General features: G+C 42.3%; 1 protein-coding gene across 2 annotated transcripts in view; it reads left to right on the plus strand.

Moving 5' to 3' along the window:
* The first annotated feature begins 429 nt into the window (after positions 1-429).
* The window catches only part of WIPI1 (WD repeat domain, phosphoinositide interacting 1), a 30,736-nt gene continuing 18,906 nt past the window's right edge, over positions 430-12,259 (plus strand). For both annotated transcript variants that reach the window (XM_088482636.1, XM_088482637.1), the window contains exons 1-5: positions 430-586; positions 2,286-2,368; positions 7,173-7,342; positions 7,420-7,516; positions 11,813-11,910. In XM_088482636.1, coding sequence (XP_088338762.1) covers positions 516-586; positions 2,286-2,368; positions 7,173-7,342; positions 7,420-7,516; positions 11,813-11,910 — 519 coding nt within the window. In that variant the 5' untranslated portion in view covers positions 430-515. The remainder of the gene's footprint in view (positions 587-2,285; positions 2,369-7,172; positions 7,343-7,419; positions 7,517-11,812; positions 11,911-12,259) is intronic.

Below are 12,259 nucleotides of genomic sequence, written 5' to 3' on the forward strand. Positions count from 1 at the left end.
ACATCAGTTAACATCGATGTTCCAGGACCAATGTTTAGGACTAAACAATGTTTTGTAACCAATGTTAAAATCATTGGTACTTCAAATGTTTTCTTTCCACCAACTAACATGCGATGGATTATATGGATGTCCCACACACCGTCACCACCAACTATAACAGGCGATGGATTATATGGTGCTGACAGTACACCGTTATCTGTAAGAGCAGCCAATAACATACCAGCCTCGTGCCTCGATCACCAATCAGGACAGGCCCTGTTGGAAAAGGGGCGGAGTTTATGGCACCCTCTCTTGCAGTCCCGTGATTTAGGGGAAGTTGGCTGCTGAAAGAAACTTTGTGATGAGTGGCTGGTTGTAAAACATCCTGGCCAATGAGGATGAAAGGTGGAGATAGTATTGCCGGCGCTGGCCAATGAAATTGCGGAAAGTTTTAGAGGCGCTGTCAGCTGTTGTTTGTTTACTGCGGATGTGGAAAGTGCTGTGAGCGCTCAGGGGTCCGGGCCGGAGCTGATGATATGGATGCCGGAGGAGGAGCAGGGGCAGATGGAGCGGAGGTCTGCTGTCTGTCCTACAACCAGGACTGCACGTAATATACCATGACCGTACCATTGGCTACACCATTATTATATTATAACGGGGGAGGTTGGGGCTGTACCGGGGCAGGAGGGGGACATACTATTTCTGTATTATATCGGGAAAGCGGGACTATACATTATATTATTACTGGGCAGGAGGGGGCTATACCACTATTATAACTGACGAGGAAGGACTATACCAATATTGTTATGCTGTGGGATCAGTGCTGTACTATTTTTATATTATGCCAAGGGAGGAGCAGGCTTTACCATTATTATTATATCAACTTAATGAGAATGGGCTGTACCATTATTTTATTATACGGGTGGAGGATGGGATTATACAGTAATTATACAGCAGAGGAGGTTGTACCATATGTCCTATAATCAGGAATGCTTCTTATTCATTTTGACAGTACCATTATCGCACTATTACTGGGGAAAAGGGTATAAAACATAGAGGTGCACAGCTCTGTATTTCACACCCTGAATGGATCATTGGCTCTATAGGAATGCCGACTGCCGGCTTCCCGACTGAAATCCCGGCATGGGGCTAATAATAGGCGTCGAAATCCCGACGTCTATCATTATCCACCCGCTGAAATCCCGACGCCTGGCATACCGAAAGAAGGTAAGCCGGGCGTCGGCAGCGGACAGCTGCACTGGGGGGGATTATTTTTATGAGCTCCCGGGGGGACGGACTTAGGGTTAGGCACCCCCCCGGGAGGGTAGGCGAGGGGAAGGGGGGGGTTAGGGTTAGGCACACCCCCCGAGAGGGTTAAGTTTAGGGTGCGGGGAGGGAGGTTGAGGCACCCCTAAGGGGAGGTTAGGGTTAGGCACTAGGGGGAGAGGTTAGGGTTAAGCACCCATAAAGGAGGGTTAGGGGGGGGGGAGAGGGTTAGGGATAGTTAAAATACTTACCTTGTCGCGATCTTCAGTCTTCTGCCTTCCGCATCGGTATTACATCCGCCGGGCTTATGGCTGGCTGTATGTCATACCGATTCTGCTCTGTATTATACTAGGGTAGAGGGGGCTGTACCTCTAAAATATTACAAAGGGGAGGCGGGGGGGCTGCACCCAGGGTTGGCGCTACCATTAGACAGACACTCCTTAATCATTTTAAGATCTATGGGCTGGGGATAGTTTCATCGGGCATGGTAGGGAATCGCATAGGGAGGTAGTAATACAGGGGAAGTCTGTAAGGAAGGAGCGAGAGGTTGTTATAAGAGAGGAGGTGTAGGATGCACATCTAGGAAGGTGTTCAGGAGAGTATTTTGAGATGAGATCTTAGATGTGTGAAGGGCTAGCGTTGATAAGGATTCTGGAAGATATGGGTAGCTAGTGTAGAGATCAGTGGTACTGCAGATATACGGTACTGAGAGAGGAAGATTAATCTTACTGCAGCGTTCGGATGGAGTGAAGCAAGGACAGATGGCTGAGGGGAACGTTAGATTTGAGGAGGTTGCAGTATTCAAGTCAGGAGGTGATTACTGAATGGATAAGAGTTTTGTAGGGGTACGGGTCTACATTGCCTTTACTTGTGTACGGTCATTTCCAGGACATCCGCAGTGTGAAAACATGAAATATATACGCTCCGCAAGCAGGCATGTATCCAACTCAGCATTAGGCCCTAAATGTTTTTTATCCCTTGAGGTTGAATCTAATCATCCCAAATATATTTATACAACTACTAATACTCTTCGTTTCCAGGTCACTGGCCATTGGGATGAAAACCGGTTACAAGCTCTTTTCTTTGTCCTCTGTGGAGCAGCTGGACCTCGTCCATGAAAGCTGTAAGAGCCCTGATCTCTCGGGGATATTGTTAGATTACTGTTATCAGGGGCAGTTTATCCTACCACTAATAGTCACAACTGGACAGTTGGGGGTATATGAGGAGTTCCTATACAAAGAAATAGCAGAGGTCTACCAATATGTTTTTAGCATTGTCATCAAGGGACTCCAGTCCTTTGTCAAGCCAATTTGAAACATTATATAGATCGGCATGCCTGCCTGCTGTTTGTGCCCATACAGAAGAAGGTGCAGAGTTGGAGTGGAAAAGGTTGTAATAGAAACAGCAGTAATTGGAGGCAATATTATTCAAGAATGATAGGACATGCATAGATTTACCTTCATATTTCACCAAATCTAGGAGTATTGTTTAAATAATTTGATTGTGTTACATAATATATTATAATTACAGTATTTTATTTATTTATTAACAGTTTCTTATATAGTGCAGCATATTCCGTTGCGCTTTTTCATTTGGAAAGATAAATAGAACAAAACTGGGTAGTAACACAGAGATATATAGGTAGGAAGGCTCTGCTCGTAAGCTTACAATCTATAGGGAAATAGGCATTGATACACAAGGATAGGCGCTATATATTGCAATTTTGGTCCAGCCAGAATGGAGAGTTTCTTGGTGGGCTGCATGATCCAGTCACACAGGAATGTCGGCCAAATATCAGGAGGATGTGAAAGAAAGACTATGTGTGGACTGTGAAAGGGGATGTAATTCGATATGGAACCTATGAAGGTTATGTGGGCGGTTCTGGAATCTGATAAGCTTGCCTGAAGAGGTGAGTTTTCAGGGAACGCTTGAAGGATTGGAGACTAGAGGAAAGTCTTATTGTGCATGGCAAGGCATTCCATAGAGTAGGTGCAGCCCGAAGAAAGTCATGTAACCATGAGTGGGAGCAAGTAATGCGTGGGGATGAGAGACCCAGATCTTGTGCTGAGCTGGTGTGGTTTGGTTAATAGCCTTATGTGTAAGTAAAAGTATTTTATATTGAATACAGTAGAAAACCAGCAGCCAATGGAGGGACTGACAGAGTGGTGCAGCAGACGATAAACGTTTGGCAAGGAAGTTAAGCCTCGCAGCTGCATTCATAATGGATTGTAATGGCGATAGCCTGTTTTTGGGAAGGCCAGTAAGGAGACTATTGCAATAGTCAATGCGGGAAATGAGTGCATGGATTACAGTTTTAGCAGTGTCTTGTGTGAGATATGGTTGAATTTTGGATATGATTTTTAGATATATGTAACATGATTTTGAGACAGATTGAATGTGGGAAACAAAGGACAGTTCAGAGTCAAGTATGACACCTAGGCAGCGAGCTTGTGGGGCAGGGTAGATTGTCGAGTTGTCAACAGAGATTGAGAGATCAGGTTGGTAACTGTTATTGGCTGGTGGAAATATAATTAATTCTGTTTTAGAAATATTAAGTTTCAGGTGGCGAGATGACATCCAAGATGAAATGGCAGAAAGACATTCAGTGACACGGACCAAAACAGATGGTGATAAATCTGGGGAGGATAGGTAGATTTAAGTATCATCCGCATACAGATGGTACTGAAATCCAAAAGAGCGGATTAGTTTGCAAAGAGAGGAGGTATAGATTGAGAATAGCAGAGGACCTAAGACAGAGCCTTGCGGTACTCCAACTGATAGAGGTAGCGAAGAGGATGCAGAATCAGAAAAACAAACAGTAAAAGAGCGAGCAGATGGGTAGGAAAAGAAAAAAGAAAGAGCTTTGTCCTTAAGACCTAGGGATTGTAGTGTTTGTTTGAGAAGAGTGGTCACCAGTGTCAAAAGCAGCAGAGAGATCTAGAAGAATTAGGAGTGATTAATGGCCTTTAGCCTTGGCAGTGACCAGATCATTTACTACCTTAGTCAGTGCTGTCTCTGTGGAGTGTTGGGAATGAAAGCCGGACTGAAGTGGGTCCAATAAGTTGTGTGAGTTAAGAAAGTGTGTGAGGCGGGTGTAGACAAGTATCTCAAGTAGCTTGGAGAGGCATGAGAGCTGGGAGATAGGACGGTAATTTGAGAGAGTGTTCGGGTCAGAATTTTGCTTTTTCAGAATGGGAGTAATCACTGCATGTTAGAACAGTGATGGAAAGATGCTAGTAGAGAGAGAGAGATTACAGATTTTAGTTAGGGTTGGGATGAGCACTGAAGACAGAGCTTTACTGATGTGTGAGGGTATAGGATCTAGAGGATAGGTAATAGAGTAGGAGGATGAGAAGAGTGTAGATACTTCATCTTCATTTGTGGGGTCAAACGAAGAGAATGTGCCAGAGGGTAAAGGTAGGGAATTGAGCAGGTCATTAGCTGAGGAAGAGCATACCATTTCATTTCGGATCTTGTCAATCTTGTCCTTGAAATAGCAAAATCTTGTGCACAGATAGTAGCAAGTGGCTTGGGTGAGGGAGGGGAAAGAAGCAGTTTAAAAGTATTAAAAAGTTGCTTGGGGTTAGAGGCTTCAGCAGAGATTAGAAATTGGAAATATGTTTGTTTGGCAGTGTCCAGAGAAGTACGATAAGAGTTGTAGATAGTCTTATATGTGAGGAAGTCACTTGGGGTACGAGACTTTCGCCACTGACGTTCTATTTTATGTCAGAGTTTTTGTAGATGCCTTGTTGAGTTAGAATGCCACGGTTGACGTCTAAGTCTACGTGGTGTGTGATGGGTAGCTGGAGCAACTTCAAGGGTTTTTTCGAGAATCTGATTTAGGTGTGATGCAGCAGTCTCAGGAGAAGTGAATGTAGAAATTGGTGAGAGTCGTTGTTGTAGAGAGGTAGATAGTTGTTGAAAGTTAATAGCATTAATATTTCTGCTGGTTTTAGGAGGTTTGGTTGATTTCAATGACACTGAGGTTGATGTAATGGAGGAGAGCGTGCAGGTGATAAGGTTGTGATCTGAGAGAGGGAAAGGAGCATTAGTGAAATCAGAAACTGAGCATAGACTGGTGAATATAAGATCAAGGTAGTGGCCCTCCTGATGAGTGGAGGAGTCAGTCCATTGGGAGAGGCCAAGAGAGGAGGTTAAAGAGAGTAGTTTGGAGGCATGAGGAGATTGTGGACTGTCAATGGGGATATTGAAATCACCCATAATGATGGTGGAGATGTCTGAGGATAGGAAGTGAGGGAGCCAGGCAGAAAAATGTTCCAGAAATTGTTGAGGTGGCCCAGGTGGGCGATAGATAACAGCAACTCACAGAGAGAAAGGGGTGAAAGTCCAGATAGAATGTACTTCAAATGATGTAAATGTGAGTGAAGGTACCTGTGGGAGAACTGTGTATGAGAAAGATTGGGAGAGTAATATTCCTACTCCGCCTCCTTTACAATTACTAGGCCTGGAGGTGTGTGAGAAGTGTAGGTCACCATGTGAAAGTGCAGCAGGGGAGACAGTGTCTGATTGTGTGAGCCATGTTTCTGTTATTGCCAGAAGGTTAAGGTTAGTTGAAATAAAAAGATCATGGATGGATGTTGGCTTATTGCAGACAGAACGTGCATTCCATAAGGCACATTTTAGTGATTTGGAGGGTGAAGGGAGACACGCAATGTTTATGAGGTTAGCTGGATTTATATTATCATGTGGGTGTGGCATGTGGGTCGGGCCTGGATTAGGTGATATGTCACCAGCTAATAGAAGCAGCAGGAGAGAGATATAAGTATAATTGTGGGATTTGTATGACAGATTTTTTGACGACAGGTTGTGGATGTTAATGTCAGTGTGTATAGATAAGTTAAATCTCATGTGTGTTTGTAAGAGGAGATTAGATTAATGAGGCAGCAATATGTATTGAAGGATGAGATGCAGGGAGAGTAAAGGATGAAGTAGCCTTAAATATGAATCCATGGAGTGAGATAATAAAAATAAGTTTTTGATACATTGTGTATTAAATATTTTTGAATGCTTTTAAACAAAATAAAACTACTAAAAATAAATTAAGCTGTAATTACCTGGTTTTAGATGTTGTTCAGTGTTTGTTCAACTGTTTTTTAACTATTCAGTAATCACACTTAGTTATAACTACACTTTGTTCATAACTACATCAAGCTGCAACCCTCAGCAAGCTGCCCTTAAGACTGAGAATGCAGTACAGAAGATTATAGTAATATATAGCTGGAAAGGGCCAGAATATGACATAAATCTCAGGCCTTTACTATAGTAAAATGTTTTTGAGGGAGGGTATGGACATAGGAAATAAAAGAATAAATGGTTTTCCTTTTAATAAATCTTCATTTGGGAGCAGGAGCACCAATACTATGATAAACATATTCTTACCTTCAGTGTGTTTGCATGTGATTGTATGTATAGTTTAGGTATGTTTTGGAACAGCTCATTGTTGTTTATGAGAGGCTTTAGGTACATAATCTACCTAGTCCATTATCTAAGGATGATTACTTACATTGTGACATATCTCTGCATGTTGTGTTTATGGACTCCTATGACTATGTCATAGTTGCTGTGTGGGGTCTTTAGACTTATAGGGGTCAATTCAATTAGCTAAATCTATCCCATAGACTCTGTTTCTAGTGGGATTCATTGGATCACCTATGACACATTTGTACACATATATTTTGTTTAGGATAGCTAGAAACCTAGTTGGTTTTGCTTCATTAATAATGGGGACTGCCAGACTGTGTGGGAGAGGACCGAGAGTGTCCGTTTCCCATTTGATAAGCCTTATACATTGCAGGAGCACTGCTCTAGATGTCTGTCTTAATTTCTCCCAGTAGTTATATTTATGACTCTCTTGGTGTCATAAAAATAACTTATCCCTTATTTGCTCTTATTTCTTATGAGTATAGATGAGCTTTCGGATGTTTACATAGTGGAGCGGCTCTTCTCCAGCAGTTTGGTGGTGGTTGTCAGTCACTCCAAACCGCGGCAAATGAACGTATTCCACTTTAAGAAAGGCACAGAAATCTGCAACTACAATTACTCCGGCAACATCCTGTCCATCAGACTGAACCGACAGGTATGTGCAGGAGTGCTTAAAGTGACTATACTCTTTGGGGGAAGGAGCTTGCTGATTGTGGATTCACTCTTTTGTAGAGATTGGTGGTCTGTTTAGAAGAGTCTATTTATATACATAATATAAAGGACATGAAGTTACTGAGAACTCTGCTGGACACTCCTCGAAACACATCTGGTAAGTGAAATCCAGATAAAATGGCCTGTGGGTGTTAAGGAATGGTCCTATTTGAGGAAATAAATTTAGCATAGTGCCTATGTCACACTGACACTTGGGAGAAACTATAGAGAAACCGCACTCACTCTATTCTTTCTAGTTGTCATACATTCTGCTCTAACAACCCACCAAGCTGTCTTGTGCCATCAGTGCTTGCGGGGCAAGGGAATTGAAAGACTGTAGTATAGAGCAGGATGCTGAACCACTAAAAATACAAGCTTAATTAAGAAGACAGATTTTACTGCATGCCCGAATACTTCTTATCATTCTGGGAAATGGAATAAAGCCGTGGGACCACTCAAACAATAAAATGTAGTATAGCATAGATACCAAAGACACGAGTTGTTTAGCTGGCTGAACTAAGCGACATAAGATCCTGGCTTAGGAACATAGAAACATAGAATTTGATGGCAGAAAAGTCTAGTTAATCAGCTACAGTCATTTTAAAAAAGAAAATGGATCCCCTTTCAAATCAATTTACATTTTAGGACATAATAACCAATCATCTATTCTCACCAAGTTCTAACATGAAACATAATAAATCTCATGTGACAACAAAGCAACATTTGTTAAAGGTTTCTTTATCTATACATAGTTAAAAATAAAGTCCCAGGTAGGCGTCTGTCTGTCAGTTTGCACTAATCTCGAGAACCACTGGACGGATTTTGATACAGTTTTCACTAATTTATAGAGCATTTGTAGAAGAAAGTTTAGGTGTATAAAACAATGTAGGACCGAAGGGAGCCGAGCAGTGATGATTTTAGAGAAGCAAGTCCATGAAAAAAATGGCTGTCCGAGCGCTTTCTTGGCTTACACTGCTTAAACCGTTAAAGATATATCACAATGATGGACTTTATTTTATACCATGTAGAGATTTATATGTATTATCCGTTTTCTCCAGAAAAATTGATGTAAGCCCTGTTTACGGATACAAAATTTCAGTTTTTCCCTTTTATTTTTACCGTTCCTATTTCATTTATGTGAAAAATGATTCTTTAATTTCAAATGAGTCCAATTTCCAGTAAGAGTCTGCTTTGGTATGACAATAAATAAAGCACAGGGACAGACACTTAATGTGGCAGAAAGTTTCTGCTGTATTCAATTCCTGCGACTTTTCGCCGATGCGGAAATTCAATACAGTGTACCCGGCGCAGAAGTTTCGCCTCTGAATAGTTGGCGGAAAAAAGTGCAGAATTGCGGTTTTGGAGCGCAAAGGTGCGGAAACCACTCTGCACCCTTTGGACAAACCCCCAAAGGATAACTGCGTCAAAAAAATGCAAAAACAAAAACAAAAAGAGGAACACCCCAAAAAAGTACTTTAAAAATGGGGGCCAAAAAGTACAAAGTGGGGGTACAAATGCACTAGCGAAATAGACTTTTGGGGGTCTGATAGTATGGGGGAGGTATTTTTTTTTTTTTCTATTGCAGGTATTTGCTGAAGGTGCGTTTTTTGCAGCACTTAAAACTTGACTTCAGCGATTTTTAACTATGCTTGCACCCATTTTCAAGTACCCCAAATTTGACAGAACTACTTATTTCCACCAAAAAAACCTGCTTTATGCTATTCTTCACCACTTGTGCAAAGCCGCTAATTTAAAGCAATTGACAGCACTTAAGTACCCCAAATAGCTTCAGTAGGGCTAATCAGGGACATCTACATTGATCCCCAATGTTAGTGCTTCTTTTGGTGCGTGTCAGGCTGATTTCCCCAATTTTGCCAACACTTTTCGCCTGTTAGACTTTGGCTGGGACGCGTTTTCGCGTTCTTTGTAATTGAATACGACGAATAGCGGTTGAGCGCCCGATAAGTTTACGTGGCTAAAACACTAGAAGTGAAAAGTTCGGCATGCAAAAAAGTACCGCGGGTGCGAAACTAATTGAATACAGCTCTTTGCATTTCATTTTTGGTTCAACAGAATATTTGAAATAATAAAACAAATGAAAATGGCGCGGACAAAAATGATGGGACCCTCATCCTAATATTTGTTATACAACCTTTAGAGGCAATTACTGCCATCTAGCGATTTCTTTGGCTCTCAATGAGACTTCTGCACCTGTCAAAATGGATTTTGGCCCACTTTTTCTGAGTAAACTGCTCCAGCTGTCTCGGGTTTGATGGGTGTCTTCTCCAAATTGCATTCTTCAGCTCTTTCCGTTGATGTTCGGATTCAAGGCATAGCAAAGCAGCCCCAAAAATTAACCAAGCCTCCCCCATTTTTCACAGTTGGTGTGTTTTTTTGTTTAGTTTTGTTTTTATATGAAAGCTTGATTTTTTTTCATCTGTGAACATAGGGCCTGATTCAGAGCCGGACGCTCTGAACCAGGGCGTTTTTTCTTTTTTTTTTTTTTTTTGGTGCGTCCTCCTGGACGCTCGCATAGCTGTGGGTTACCACCCACAGCTTATGCGAGCGTCCATGATGATGGTCGCGATGGTCAAGACCATCGCGCACCATCGGGCTTGCAACGAGACCCTGCGGTAGGATCTCGCTGCCGCAAATCCTGGAGTGATTTTGGCTCTATCAGAGCCAAAATCACTCCCACTGACATCACTAGTGATGTCAGTGGGGCCGGACCCAAACGGTAGGCGTTCCCATGGGAACGCCTCCGTCTAGGCAGCCACGCCCCGGCACGCCCACCAAAGGGGGCGTGCTGTCACTCACCATCGACAGCATGCCCCCTTTGGTGCGAGACCCCGAGCGACTGCTTCTCCGTCGCTCGCCGGGTCTCGCGCATGCGCATGACGGAGCAGCCTCCATCGTGCGCATGCGCATTTGGGTACCATCGACCCGCTTGCGAGCGTCCTGCGCTCGCGAGCGGAGCTGAATGAGACCCATAGAGCTGATGAACATAGAGGTGACTTGCCAGAAAGCTCCAGTTGTGACACATCTGCCCAAAGGACATTCTCCCATAATCATTGTGGCTTGTCAAAATGCATTTTAGCTAATTACAGTCCGGCTTTTAAAATTTTTATTTATTTATTTATTTTCTTTTTCGAAAATTAAGTCCTTCTGGATCTTCTTCCATGGAGCCCACTGTTGGTCAAAAAGCATCAGACGGTGCTATTGGACACTGACTTCCATTGATCTTGGAGTTAAGCTTGTATCTCTTTGGAAGTTTTCCTTGGCTCTTTTTCTGCCATTCTCATTATCCCTCTGTATAATCTGGGTTCGATTTTCCTCTTGCGCCCATGTCCAGGGAGATTGGCTACAGTCCCATGGACTTTAAACTTCTGAATTATATTTGCAACTGTAGTCACAGGAAAATCAAGATGCTTGTAGATGTTCTTATAGCCTTAACCTTGTCAATAATGTTTTTTTCTGATCTCCTCAGACAACCTTCTCCTCTGCTTTCTCTGGTCCATGGTCAACAGCAGAGTGACTGACTACTTTATTGCATTTAAATAGGCTGAGTGACAGATTAGAAGATTGAAGACGTGTGAGGCTAATTCAAGAAAGTAATTAGTTTAAAATATCACTATAATCCAACTATTTATTATAATTTTTAAGGGGAATCACACCAGTCTGTCCCGACCACTGTAGAACATATTTGAAGAATAAGCAATCGTTTATCTCTTTTCATAGTTTTTTTTTTTGCTTTATTCTATGACATTGCAAAGGCATGAAGCATTGCTTCAATGAGCTGTAAGGGTAGCAACAAATTTGTCCATGTCTGTAGATTACAGGTTACAGTGCATGGGAAAAAATAACGTGTAAATGGCTGACAAACCAATGTATGGTGAAGAAAAGGTGTCGGCTAATTATACTGTAGATGACTGGATAAAGGATGTACAGTGAAGGGAAGCTGATCATTGTTGGTTACTGATTAATGACTAATTAAATTGTGTATGTCCATAAGAAAAGAAACTAATTACTGCTGGCTGTGTGGAGATGACTAGTTAAAGCTTGTATGGTGAAAAGAAGGTGTTGCCGACCATGGGTAGATAGCAGGCTATCTTTGCAGGGAAGCTGTGGAATAATTTTCATAGTAGTGAAGGAATATTTGGATATCACATGTAGAGAATCCCTACCGCTGGCATTCAGACGGTAAGTGTTAGGGGGAGGGTTAGGCACTAGGAGGAGGGTTAGGCTGTGGAGGGGAGGGTTAGGGTTAGAACACTCACCTAGTTGGGTCTGGATTCTGACTGTCTGCTCACCAGGATCTCGTACCCAACCCCACATGTGAGTTGCAGTAAATGGTTATATTGATTTCCTTACATCTCTTGTTCAGAGAATAATTAACCTCTCTTCTGCCATCTAGGTCTTTGTGCACTTTCTATAAATCATTCCAACTCCTACCTAGCGTATCCTGGCAGCGCTTCCATGGGTGAGATCATGGTATATGATGCTAATGTATTGGTGAGTATGACTCTAGTTTAGATGGTTATCTGAGAATCATGTGATGTACTTCTGACTAAGGAAATGAGACTTATGCCATGCTGGTGTGTAATGAGGAAACTGGTTTCTACAGATGCAATGAAACAATATGCAGCCTACATCTATTGTTGGCACATTATTATGTCCAGTATACTGTAGTTAAATCATTTTGTTACTTTATGTATCGGGAGTTATCCTTTTTGACACTGCAAGTCTGTTGTACGTAAACCCAATGGTCTACGCACACATAGCCGATGGTGGGCACCTGTACATGTGCAGGACCCATTTTGCAAATGTACAGAACGGGTCCTGTGATCATGCACACTCTTCG

The sequence above is a fragment of the Taudactylus pleione genome, unplaced genomic scaffold, assembly GCF_031769625.1.
Source record: "Taudactylus pleione unplaced genomic scaffold, aTauple2 ptg000290l, whole genome shotgun sequence".
In the NCBI taxonomy this organism is placed as follows: Eukaryota; Metazoa; Chordata; class Amphibia; order Anura; family Myobatrachidae; genus Taudactylus; species Taudactylus pleione.